This window comes from Carcharodon carcharias, assembly GCF_017639515.1.
Source record: "Carcharodon carcharias isolate sCarCar2 chromosome 37 unlocalized genomic scaffold, sCarCar2.pri SUPER_37_unloc_1, whole genome shotgun sequence".
NCBI classification, from domain to species: Eukaryota; Metazoa; Chordata; class Chondrichthyes; order Lamniformes; family Lamnidae; genus Carcharodon; species Carcharodon carcharias.
In genome coordinates, this window is record NW_024470758.1 from 36,208 (window position 1) to 49,473 (window position 13,266).

Here is a 13,266-nt window from a genome sequence, read left to right on the forward strand (position 1 = left end):
ACCTGTGGGTATGCGCCACCCGCACCCCACTGCCGACTCGCACCCCCCCACCCCCCCCACCCCCCACCCCCAGCCACCCCTCACCCTAGCCGCACTGGTGCCCACCAGCACCACGCCGGTTCCTTTTACCTCTGCGTTCGGAGCAGCAGCTGCTTCTGGCTGGCTCTGGCTCTGGCTCTGGCTCTGGATCTGGCTCTGGCCCTGGCCCTGGCTCTGGTTCTGGCTCTGGCCCTGGCTCTGGCCGCCCTCGGGTTCCTCCAAGGAGTCACTGCGCCTCCTGGACCGCCTCTTCTTCACCAGGTCGGCGTCTCTGATGTGCGAGAATCCCGACTTGCCCGACCTGCCCGGCGACCGGCTCTCCGACGACTGGGAGCGGTGGATCCTCTCCGGCCGCCCCGTGCCCGTCCTGCCGTTGGCGCCGCCCACTGTGGCGGAGGAGCCGTCCCCGGGCGGCGGCTGCTCGGCCGCCCCCCCATTGGGCAGGCTGGCGCCCTCTTTCGGAGGCTTGTCGGCCCTCCCGTCCCCCTCCGGAACCTTCTCTGGTGCCCGAGGGCTCTCCGGGCCCAGCCTCCCCTCCGGATCTTCCGCCGCCAAGGGCATCACAGGACTCAGGGCCGCCGGCGCCAGGGGCCTCCCAGCGTCCTCTGCGGCTGACTGACCTGCTGGCTTCCCATGACCCTCCTGGGTGGGCGGCCCCTCGGAAGAGGGGACCCCTGGAGGCTTCTCGTGGCCCTCTGCGACGCCCAGTGCCGACTCGGTGGGGACTTCACTGATGAACAGCTCGACGGGCTTCCCATCATCCCCTAGACGCGGATCACCCAATGGCGTTGCCGGGCCCTCTGCTGTCGGCACCTCATCGGCCAGTGTCTGTTCCTCGGAGGCGGGGCCCGGCTCGATGGGTTTCCCATGACCCCCTGGGGTGAGGCGTTCCCCACGAGCCTCGGAAGCAGGCGGCCCCACAGGTGGGTCGTCGTTCTGTGTGACGGGAAATTCCATGGCGACCTGCTTCCCATGATCCTCTGCGGGCGGCGGCTTGACCGATTTCCCACCATCCTCGGTAACGACCAGTTCCTGGGTCTTCCTATGATCCTCTGGGGGCGGCGGCTTGACCGATTTCCCACCATCCTCGGTAACGACCAGTTCCTGGGTCTTCCCATGATCCTCTGGGGGCGGCGGCTTGACCGATTTCCCACCATCCTCAGTAATGACCAGTTCCCAGGTCTTCCCATGATTGTCTGGGGGCGGCGGCTTGACCAATTTCCCATCATCCTCGGTAACGACCAGTTCCCAGGTCTTCCCATGATCCTCTGGGGGCGGTGGCTTGACCGATTTCCCATCATCCTCGGTAATGACTAGTTCCCGGTTCTTCCCATGATCCTCTGGGGACGGCAGCTTGACCGATTTCCCATCATCCTCGGTAATGACCAGTTCCCGGGTCTTCCCATGATCCTTTGGGGGTGGCGGCTTGACCGATTTCCCATCATCCTTGGTAACGACCAGTTCCCGGGTCTTCCCATGATCCTCTGGGGGCAGCGGCTTGACCGATTTCCCATCATCCTCGGTAATGACCAGTTCCTGGGTCTTCCCATGATCATCTGGGGGCGGCGGCTTGACCGATTTCCCATCATCCTCGGTAATGACCAGTTCCTGGGTCTTCCCATGATCCTCTGAAGGTGGCGGCTTGATCGATTTCCCATCATCCTCGGTAATGACCAGTTCCCGGGTCTTCCCATGATCCTGTGAGGATGGCGGCTTGACCGATTTCCCATCAAACTCTGTAACGGCCAGCTCCTGGGTCTTCCCATGACCCTCTGGGGGTGGCGGTCTCACGGGTTTTCCATCAGCCTGTTTCACGGCTGCGTCCCGCGTCTTCCTGCGAGCCTTTGCTATGGGCACGTCCTTGGGCCCCTGGTGCCCATCCGAGGCTGAACCCGCCCCGGACTTTCCAGGATCCTTGACCAGCGCAGCCTCCACCCTGGAATTCGGCTGGGGATCCAAAGGTCTCGGCACGGGGGCTAGGCCAACCTCAGTCGATCGGGCGCTCCCAGAGACACCGGCGCTGGCTGCTGGAGCCAGGGAACAGTTCGGAGGGAGTGAGCCGCCGCTGGCATGATGCCCAGCCGCTGTGGGTGTGTTGGCGCACAAGTTAGCCTGAGGGGAGGTTTTGGACTCTGGGCCTTGGTTGTCGCTTAGCAAGGCTTTGCTGTTCCTCTTCAGGGCCTGTCTCTTGGGCCTGTCGGGTCTATGTGGCACCGAGCTGACCTGGTGGGCCTCCATTCGCTCTGAGTAAAACTGGATGGGGTCCAAAGAGCTGTGCGAGTCTGAGTCAAAGTTGCCTACCTTATAGGTGCTCTGACTGCTGTTCTCTTCGATCTGCACCACGTTGAGCTCCTGGCCGGTGAAATGGGCCCTGATCTGGCACAGGTAGGTCATCACGATGAGCTTGTCCGGGATGGCCAGCAACACCATGTCCGCTGGCTCCAGGAGCCGGGAGATTCCGAGACTGGCAAACCCGTCAAAGGCCTGGGGTGGGAGGGGGGTGGGGGGGGGGGTGTTGGGGTGGGGGTGGGGGGGGGGGGGGGAAGCGGGTAAAAAAAAACACGTCAGCGCAATTGGAGGTGCCGTCGCGTGAAAGGCAAGTGGGTTAACAACTATAACAACATTTTCAATTGATTCTTAACCTCGACAGTTTTACGTGGTGGGCGGGGGGGTGGGGGTGCAGGTGGGGAGGTGGGGGGTGGGGGGAAGGGAGAGAGTTCCCAGATTCCCACTCCCCTCAGCGTGAAGAAACTCTTCCTGACATCACCCCCAAGCGGCCTGGCTCTCGCTTTAAGGCTCTACCCCCTTGTTCTGGTCACCCCCATCCAGAGGAAATAGTCCCCCTCTATCATTGACCCTCTCGAATCCTTTAAACCCCTCGATTGGATCACTCACCCCTTAACCTTCCACACTGGCGGGAATGCCGGCCTAGTTCGTGTGGCCTCTCCTTGTGATTTAACCCCTTTGAATCCCCAGGAGAACTCGTTTAAATCCACCCCCCACCCCCACCCCCCCTTAAACCTTCTCTGCTCTAAGGAGAACAACCCCAGCTTCTCCGCATTAACTGAGGTCCCTCCCTCCCTGGTCCCATTCTAGGGAATCGAGGAGATGGTGCCAGGGCAAGATATTGTTTTTAAATTCTTTCTCGGGGATGTGGGTGTCGCTGGCGAGGCCCAGCACTTGTTACCCATCCCTAAATGCACCCTTGAGCTGAATGCCTCACTCGGCCCATTTCAGAGTCCATCGCTGTGGGGTCCGGAGTCAAGTGTAGGCCCAGACCAGGTAAGGACAGCAGATTTCCTTCCCTAAAGGGGGCATTAGTGAACCAGATGGGTTTTTTTTTACAACAATCGATGATGGTCACCACGGTCACCATGACTGAGACAAGCTTTATAATTCCAGATTTATTAATTGAGTTTGAATTTCACCAGCTGCCGTGGTGGGATGTGAACCCGTGTCTCTCCGAGCATCAGCCTGGGCCTCGGGATTATTAGTCCAGCGACATTACCACTAAGGCGACCATCTCCCCAGTGTGATCATGAGGGGGGAAACACCACAGACAGAGTGGGCAATTCCCAGTGCCAACCTCCAGTTTTACCCATTTTCCCTTGACCCTCTCACAAGGCTCGAGGCCTAGTCTTGTACCCACCTTCTTGTTGTTGGTTTTGATGTCGTGAGGGTCCAGTGAGGAGTAATCTCTGAGGGGGGTGGAGTGGGGTCGGTGGTGGGGGGTGGGGGGGGTGGGTGGGTGGGTGGGTAGGTTTGCGGTGGAGAGAAAAGAGAAAGAGGGAGCAATAAGCAAACAAGAATGAGAGAATAGAACCCCCAGCCCAGTTCCCGGTTGGAACTCTGCTCACCCAAAATGTCCTCAAGCCGTGAATGACTACATTGGGAAAACCGTCATGACCATCTGAAGGGTTGTGGAAACGGGCTGGGACCGAGTGGAAGTGGAAAAATTGCAAATTACCCCCTGGAGACGCTGGTCGCCATAACTCGAGTGGGCCTTGGCGGAATGCAGCCAGGGTGGATGCTCCTCGTGGCCGAGCAGGCCCGGGAAGGCCCCATACTGCACTCCCCGTGGCTAAGCAGGCCCGGGAAGGCCCCATACCCCACCCTGTGGCCGAGCAGGCCCTGGGAGGCCCCATTCCCCACCCTGTGGCTGGGCAGGCCCAGGGAGGACCCATCCCCTACCCCACATGGCTGAGCAGGCCCGGGAAGGCCCTATCCCCCACCCCGTGGCTCAGCAGGCCCGGGAAGGCCCCATAACCCATCCTGTGGCTGAGCAGGCCCAAGGAGGCCACATCCCCCAGCCCCCATGGCTGAGCAGGCCCGGGAAGGCCCCATCCCCCACCCCACCAAAGCTGAGTAGGCCCGGGGAGGCCCCATCCCCCACAACCGAGTAGGCTCGGGGAGGCCCCATCCCCCACAACTGAGTAGGCCTGGGGAGGCCCCATCCCCCACAACCGAGTAGGCCCGGGGAGGCCCCATCCCCCACAACCGAGCAGGCCCGGGGAGGCCCCATCCCCCACAACCGAGTAGGCCCGGGGAGGGCCCATCCCCCACAACCGAGTAGGCCCGGGGAGGCCCCATCCCCCACAACCGAGTAGGCCCGGGGAAGCTGCCCCCTCCCCCACAACCGAGCAGGCCCGGGGAAGCTGCCCCCTCCCCCACAACCGAGCAGGCCCGGGGAAGCTGCCCCCTCCCCCACAACCGAGCAAGCCCGGGGAAGCTGCCCCCTCCCCCACAACCGAGTAGGCCCGGGGAGGCCCCATCCCCCACAACCGAGCAGGCCCGGGGAGGCGCCATCCCCCACAACCGAGCAGGCCCGGGGAAGCTGCCCCCTCCCCCACAACCGAGCAGGCCCGGGGAGGCCCCATCCCCCACAACCGAGCAGGCCCGGGGAGGCCCCATCCCCCACAACCGAGCAGGCCCGGGGAGGCCCCATCCCCCACAACCGAGTAGGCCCGGGGAGGCCCCATCCCCCACAACCGAGCAGGCCCGGGGAAGCTGCCCCCTCCCCCACAACCGAGCAGGCCCGGGGAAGCTGCCCCCTCCCCCACAACCGAGCAGGCCCGGGGAAGCTGCCCCCTCCCCCACAGCCGAGTAGGCCCGGGGAGGCCCCATCCCCCACAACCGAGCAGGCCCGGGGAAGCTGCCCCCTCCCCCACAGCCGAGTAGGCCCGGGGAGGCCCCATCCCCCACAACCGAGCAGGCCCGAGGAGGCCCCATCCCCCACAACCGAGCAGGCCCGGGGAGGCCCCATCCCCCACAACCGAGCAGGCCCGGGGAGGCCCCATCCCCCACAACCGAGCAGGCCCGGGGAGGCCCCATCCCCCACAACCGAGTAGGCCTGGGGAGGCCCCATCCCCCACAACCGAGTAGGCCCGGGGAGGCCCCATCCCCCACAACCGAGTAGGCCTGGGGAGGCCCCATCCCCCACAACCGAGTAGGCCCGGGGAGGCCCCATCCCCCACAACCGAGTAGGCCCGGGGAAGCTGCCCCCTCCCCCACAACCGAGCAGGCCCGGGGAAGCTGCCCCCTCCCCCACAGCCGAGTAGGCCCGGGGAGGCCCCATCCCCCACAACCGAGCAGGCCCGGGGAGGCCCCATCCCCCACAACCGAGCAGGCCCGGGGAGGCCCCATCCCCCACAACCGAGCAGGCCCGGGGAGGCCCCATCCCCCACAACCGAGCAGGCCCGGGGAGGCCCCATCCCCCACAACCGAGTAGGCCTGGGGAGGCCCCATCCCCCACAACCGAGTAGGCCCGGGGAGGCCCCATCCCCCACAACCGAGTAGGCCCGGGGAGGCCCCATCCCCCACAACCGAGTAGGCCCGGGGAGGCCCCATCCCCCACAACCGAGTAGGCCTGGGGAGGCCCCATCCCCCACAACCGAGTAGGCCCGGGGAGGCCCCATCCCCCACAACCGAGTAGGCCCGGGGAGGCCCCATCCCCCACAACCGAGCAGGCCCGGGGAAGCTGCCCCCTCCCCCACAGCCGAGTAGGCCCGGGGAGGCCCCATCCCCCACAACCGAGCAGGCCCGGGGAAGCTGCCCCCTCCCCCACAACCGAGCAGGCCCGGGGAAGCTGCCCCCTCCCCCACAACCGAGCAGGCCCGGGGAAGCTGCCCCCTCCCCCACAGCCGAGTAGGCCCGGGGAGGCCCCATCCCCCACAACCGAGCAGGCCCGGGGAGGCCCCATCCCCCACAACCGAGCAGGCCTGGGGAGGCCCCATCCCCCACAACCGAGTAGGCCCGGGGAGGCCCCATCCCCCACAACCGAGTAGGCCCGGGGAGGCCCCATCCCCCACAACCGAGTAGGCCCGGGGAGGCCCCATCCCCCACAACCGAGCAGGCCCGGGGAAGCTGCCCCCTCCCCCACAGCCGAGTAGGCCCGGGGAGGCCCCATCCCCCACAACCGAGCAGGCCCGGGGAAGCTGCCCCCTCCCCCACAGCCGAGTAGGCCCGGGGAGGCCCCATCCCCCACAACCGAGCAGGCCCGGGGAGGCCCCATCCCCCACAACCGAGCAGGCCCGGGGAGGCCCCATCCCCCACAACCGAGCAGGCCCGGGGAGGCCCCATCCCCCACAACCGAGCAGGCCCGGGGAGGCCCCATCCCCCACAACCGAGCAGGCCCGGGGAAGCTGCCCCCTCCCCCACAACCGAGCAGGCCCGGGGAGGCCCCATCCCCCACAACCGAGCAGGCCCGGGGAGGCCCCATCCCCCACAACCGAGCAGGCCCGGGGAGGCCCCATCCCCCACAACCGAGCAGGCCCGGGGAGGCCCCATCCCCCACAACCGAGTAGGCCTGGGGAGGCCCCATCCCCCACAACCGAGTAGGCCCGGGGAGGCCCCATCCCCCACAACCGAGTAGGCCCGGGGAGGCCCCATCCCCCACAACCGAGTAGGCCCGGGGAAGCTGCCCCCTCCCCCACAACCGAGCAGGCCCGGGGAAGCTGCCCCCTCCCCCACAACCGAGCAGGCCCGGGGAAGCTGCCCCCTCCCCCACAACCGAGCAGGCCCGGGGAAGCTGCCCCCTCCCCCACAGCCGAGTAGGCCCGGGGAGGCCCCATCCCCCACAACCGAGCAGGCCCGGGGAAGCTGCCCCCTCCCCCACAGCCGAGTAGGCCCGGGGAGGCCCCATCCCCCACAACCGAGCAGGCCCGGGGAAGCTGCCCCCTCCCCCACAGCCGAGTAGGCCCGGGGAGGCCCCATCCCCCACAACCGAGCAGGCCCGGGGAGGCCCCATCCCCCACAACCGAGCAGGCCCGGGGAGGCCCCATCCCCCACAACCGAGCAGGCCCGGGGAGGCCCCATCCCCCACAACCGAGCAGGCCCGGGGAGGCCCCATCCCCCACAACCGAGTAGGCCCGGGGAGGCCCCATCCCCCACAACCGAGTAGGCCCGGGGAGGCCCCATCCCCCACAACCGAGTAGGCCCGGGGAGGCCCCATCCCCCACAACCGAGTAGGCCCGGGGAAGCTGCCCCCTCCCCCACAACCGAGCAGGCCCGGGGAAGCTGCCCCCTCCCCCACAACCGAGCAGGCCCGGGGAGGCCCCATCCCCCACAACCGAGTAGGCCCGGGGAGGCCACCCTCTCATTTCCCCCCCCCCGCCCCCGTGGAGCTGGGCCGGTGTCAAACCCTGATCGATAACAGCCCTCAGAAGGCCCCATGGGGCAGGTTACGGCCCTGGAGGCGCTAGATAAAGGCAGGCTGGCGCGGTACATACATGAGCTCGGGGTGGAAGTGGTGCAGGATGGCGCAGAAGGCCAGGCCGTTCCTCCAGGAGGTGGTGAAGTTGCTGATCTTGAGCCGGCGGTAGTCCTGGGTCACCTCCCTGCACCAGTCCAGCAGGCAGCGGCTGGTGTTGGCCAGAGCCAGGCCCTGGAGGGGGCTCTGCTGTGTTGAGAGACGGACACAAAGCGGGGAAGGGCACCGTCAGTAAAGCGCGCCCTCTCGAGCTCCGTCAAGCTGCCCGCCCGCCACGCAAGGCCAACCCCCCCACCCCCCCCCCCCCCTCAAAACCAAACGGAAGGACACCTAAGGATTAGGAGCGAGGGTGGGGGGGGGGCTGGGTGGCGTAGGCCATTCGGCCCCTCCAGCCTGCGCTCACGCCAGATCCGGCTCTGACCTTGGCGCCACTTTCCCATCTGCACCCCCTCCACCGTAACCCTTGACCCCACACCCCACCCCCCCCCCCCCCCCCCCCCGCAACATGTCCTGGACTCCCCCCTCCCCCACCCCCACCCCTCAGCGACCAGAGGAAACAGTTTCTCTCTATCGTCCACCCCTCTCCAATCCTTCGATGATCTTACACTCCTCGATTAGGTCACCCCTCCCTCTGCGGCCCTCGAGGGGGGGCTACAAGCCGAGGGGGAGAAAGCTGCTAGGCGGGAGGCTGGGCCCAGTCTCGGAGCGGTGAGGCCACCTCCCACTGCTGCTCAACCAGCCCAAGTTCCCTCCCTTTCCTACTCCCCGTTCCAGCCCGGAATGTGGCCCTCGCTGGCAAGGCTAGCCTTTGTCGCCCGTCCCTAACTGCCCCCAAGAGCGTCGCTCCGAGCTGCCTTCTTCAACAGCTCTGAGCAACCCAAATGCCCATTTGTGGTTATAAAGAGTTGACCACATCGTTGTGGGGTCTGGAGTCACGTGCAGGCCCAGACCAGGTAAGGACGGCAGATTTCCTACCCCGAAGGGGGCATTAGTGAACCACATGGGGTTTTAAACAACAACCTGGCAATTAATGAATTGAATATAAATTCCACCAGCACTGTCGGGGGTTGAGTACTGAGGGAGCGCTGCACTGTCAGAGGGTCAGTACTGAGGGAGTGCTGCACTGTCAGAGGGTCAGTACTGAGGGAGTGCTGCACAGTCAGAGCGTCAGTACTGAGGGAGTGCTGCACTGTCAGAGGGTCAGTACTGAGGGAGTGCTGCACTGTCGGAGGGTCAGTACTGAGGGAGTGCTGCACAGTCAGAGCGTCAGTACTGAGGGAGTGCTGCACTGTCAGAGGGTCAGTACTGAGGGAGTGCTGCACTGTCGGAGGGTCAGCACTGAGGGAGTGCCGCACTGTCGGAGGGTCAGTACTGAGGGAGTGCTGCACTGTCAGAGGGTCAGTACTGAGGGAGTGCTGCACTGTCGGAGGATCAGTACTGAGGGAGTGCTGCACTGTCAAAGGGTCAGTACTGAGGGAGTGTTGCACTGTCAGAGGGTCAGTACTGAGGGAGTGCTGCACTGTCGGAGTGTCAGTACTGAGGGAGAGCTGCACTGTCGGAGGGTCAGTACTGAGTGAGTGCTGCACTGTCAAAGGGTCAGTACTGAGGGAGTGCTGCACTGTCGGAGGGTCAGTACTGAGGGAGAGCTACACTGTCGGAGGGTCAGCACTGAGGGAGTGCCGCACTGTCGGAGGGTCAGTACTGAGGGAGTGCTGCACTGTCAGAGGGTCAGTGCTGAGGGAGTGCTGCACTGTCGGAGGGTCAGTACTGAGGGAGTGCTGCACTGTCAAAGGGTCAGTACTGAGGGAGTGTTGCACTGTCAGAGGGTCAGTACTGAGGGAGTGCTGCACTGTCGGAGTGTCAGTACTGAGGGAGAGCTGCACTGTCGGAGGGTCAGTACTGAGTGAGTGCTGCACTGTCAAAGGGTCAGTACTGAGGGAGTGCTGCACTGTCGGAGGGTCAGTACTGAGGGAGAGCTGCACTGTCAGAGGGTCAGTAATGAGAGAGCGCTGCACTGTCGGAGGGTCAGTACTGAGGGAGTGCTGCACTGTTGGATGGTCAGTACTGACGGAGTGCTGCACTGTCGGAGGGTCAGTACTGAGGGAGTGCTGCACTGTCGGAGTGTCAGTACTGAGGGAGAGCTGCACTGTCGGAGGGTCAGGAATGAGGGAGTGCTGGACTGTCGGAGGGTCAGTACTGAGGGAGCGCTGCACGGTCGGAGGGTCAGTGCTGAGGGAGCGCTGCACTGTCGGATGGACAGTACTGAGGGAGTGCTGCACTGTCAGAGTGTCAGTACTGAGGAAGTGCTGCACTGTCAGAGGGTCAGTACTGAGGGAGTGCTGCACTGTCGGAGGGTCAGTACTGAGGGAGTGCTGCACTGTCGGAGGGTCAGTAATGAGAGAGCGCTGCACTGTCGGAGGGTCAGTGCTGAGGGAGTGCCGCACTGTCGGAGGGTCGGTGCTGAGGGAGCGTTGCACAGTCAGAGCGTCAGTACTGAGGGAGTGCTGCACTGTCAGAGGGTCAGTAATGAGAGAGCGCTGCACTGTCGGAGGGTCAGTACTGAGGGAGTGCTGCACTGTTGGAGATGCTGTCTTACAGATGACACATTAACCCAAGATCCAATCTGCCCTCCCACTCCCGTGGGCACTATTGAGAGAAGAGCAGCGGTGGTGTGGGTGGGGGGTGGGGTGGTGTGGGGAATCTCCCCGGTGTCCTGAGGCCAGTATTTATCCCGCATCCACATTGACTGATCCGGGCCATTATCACGGGCTGCTCTCTGTGGGATCTTGCTGTGCGCAATTGGGCTGCTGCGTCTCCTAGATCACGGCGGTGGCCACACCGAGAAGGGGGAAGCGCTTTGGGGAACGTCCAGACCTCGGGAAAGGCGCTACGTCAATGCGGCCATCCGCTTCAGGAAGCTGCCGCTCCCGGCCGCATTCCCGGGATCTCTTGTCAATTGGGCTGAAGGACGGGCGGGACTTCTCCTCCTGGGCGAGGGTGGCGGTGGGGGGGTGCTGGGCGTGGGGGCGGGGGGGGAGCGGTGTCCCCACCTCCCTCCCACCTTGGGCGGCCTGAGATCGGAGAGGAAGGAAGGGTTGTGGGGGGGGGGGGGTTGGCGGTGGGCGCAGTTGGTGGGGGTGTGTGGGTGGGGGTGGGGGCAGGCGTGGGGGAACACTTACTAACGGGGCTTCTCCGGCCTCCGGCTCGTGGCCCGATCCCACCGTCCTCGTCTCGGTCGCTGGGGGGCTCGAGACGCCCGGGCCCAGGGCCAGGGGAGGGGGCGGCGCTTTCCGCTTGGCCCGGACCTCGGCCTCCTTCTGGCCGGCCGGCCCTTGCGCCTCCGGCGTCTGCCCCCGGGGCGGCAGCGGCGCTGCTGCCGGGCGCCTGTCGGCCTGCGTCGCCGAGGAGTCCCGGGCAGACCCCCCGCCGCCGGCTGCGGCCCCCTGGGGGCTCCCTGTGTCGGCCGCTGGGGTCGGCGCTGCCGCCTTGGGGTTGAGGCTCGAGCTCCGGGTGCCAGGCGGCGACGTCGACGGCTTGGGGAGGTCCGCTGGAGGTCCCGCTGTGCCCGCTGGCGTGGCGCCGGGCAATGCCGGGGGGTCAGTCGGCGCGGTCAAACTGTGCTGCCTTTTCTTCAGCCTCGGAGCCGGCAGCGGCTTCTCTCCGGTCACCCCGTCAGGCTTCACGGAGCTGCAGGTAAGAGGAGAGCGTAGGATGAGCGGCGACCATCGTACAATGGGTGTGCCCCACACCCGCTGACCCCGAGCCCCACACCCGCTGACCCCGAGCCCCACACCCGCTGACCCCCAGCCCCACACCCGCTGACCCCGAGCCCCACACCCGCTGACCCCCAGCCCCACACCCGCTGACCCCGAGCCCCACACCCTCTGACCCCGAGCCCCACACCCGCTGACCCCGAGCCCCACACCCGCTGACCCCGAGCCCCACACCCGCTGACCCCGAGCCCCACACCCGCTGACCCCGAGCCCCACACCCGCTGACCCCCAGCCCCACACCCGCTGACCCCGAGCCCCACACCCGCTGACCCCCAGCCCCACACCCGCTGACCCCGAGCCCCACACCCTCTGACCCCGAGCCCCACATCCTCTGACCCCCAGCCCCACACCCGCTGACCCCCAGCCCCACACCCGCTGACCCCCAGCCCCACACCCGCTGACCCCGAGCCCCACGCCCGCTGACCCCGAGCCCCACGCCCGCTGACCCCGAGCCCCACGCCCGCTGACCCCGAGCCCCACGCCCGCTGACCCCGAGCCCCACGCCCGCTGACCCCGAGCCCCACGCCCGCTGACCCCGAGCCCCACGCCCACTGACCGAGAGCCCCACACCCACTGACCCCGAGCCCCACACGCACTGACTAGAGTCTTAATAGACGGGGAGAGTCCAGGGTTACCCTCACCCCTTGTGTGCAGTTACCCCACAATCATTACTTTTTCCTAAACTCCTGGTGTCTGCAATGGGAGATGAATTTCCAGAACATGTGAAGGACAGGTGGGGGTGGTGGGGTTGGGGGAGGGGGTGAAATATCACCCGGGGTTTGGGTTTGCTGTTTCGCCGGGCGAGACAGCTTCACGCAGGAGTCCAGGTGCTAAACCCAAGCTGCGAGAGTTGGCACTTCATTGTGGTTTGACATGCCTGATTGGGCTGCTTATGCCAATTCAGAGGGCAACTAAGGGTCAATCGTGCTGGACTGGAGTCTACTACAGGCAAAGACCGGGGAAGTGGGAGGGGGGCAGGGGGGTAGGTATCGTCCCTGGAGGGTGTCAGGAAATGAGCTGGACTATTGTGTCCAGCTGTGGGACCCCCCGCACTTTCGGAAGAATGCGGAGGTGTTAGAGATTCACCGGGAACGGTTCCAGGGAACGAGGGACTTCAGCGATTTAGATAGATCGGTGAAATTGGGATTGTTTTCCTCAGAGAGGAGAAGGTGGAGCGGAGATTTGACGGGGTGAGGCGGGGGGCGGGGGGGGGTTCAAAACCAAGTAGGGGTCTGGGCAGAGTCGATAGGTAGCAACTACCGCCCCTGGTGGAAGGGTCGGGAACGAGAGGGGCACGGATTCAAGCTGATTGGCCAAAAGAACCAAAAGGTGACGCGAGGAGGAACCTTTCCACCCTGCGAGCGGTTAGGAGCTGGGACCCGCTGCCTGGGAACGTGGAGGATCAGTCGAGGCTTTCGAAGGGGAATCGGATAATTACCTGAAGAGAAAAATATTTTGCAGGGTGGAGGGGAATAGGACCGGGGGGGGGTTGGTGGGAAGCTGGTGGGGTGGCGGGGGGCGGTGAGGGGAGCTGAGTTGCTCTTGCCGAGAGCCGGTATGGACACGATGGGTTGAATGGCCTCCCCCTGTGCTGTCGCCATTTTATGGTTCTGCGCTGGAACGACAAGTCCAGTCACGCAAACGGTCTGAAATCGCAAGTGCCGTGCTGGTGGGGGCCAGCAGTGCCGGGAGAAGAATTGGGAGTGGGAGGGTCAGGGCAAGTTTGACGCCGATCAGGTAGGTTCG

The 13,266-nt window shown here is 65.5% G+C and overlaps 1 protein-coding gene across 1 annotated transcript in view; it reads right to left on the bottom strand.

Annotated features, from left to right (window-relative positions):
• Window positions 1-84: 84 nt before the first annotated feature.
• LOC121274488 (EH domain-binding protein 1-like protein 1) overlaps window positions 85-13,266 on the bottom strand; it is a gene marked incomplete at its 3' end in the record, with an annotated part of 69,409 nt that continues 56,227 nt past the window's right edge. The window contains exons 9-12 of the mRNA XM_041181827.1: window positions 10,927-11,434; window positions 7,767-7,936; window positions 3,689-3,737; window positions 85-2,523 (exon numbers count right to left, since the gene is read on the bottom strand). Of these exons, the coding sequence (XP_041037761.1) occupies window positions 85-2,523; window positions 3,689-3,737; window positions 7,767-7,936; window positions 10,927-11,434 (3,166 nt within the window). The remainder of the gene's footprint in view (window positions 2,524-3,688; window positions 3,738-7,766; window positions 7,937-10,926; window positions 11,435-13,266) is intronic.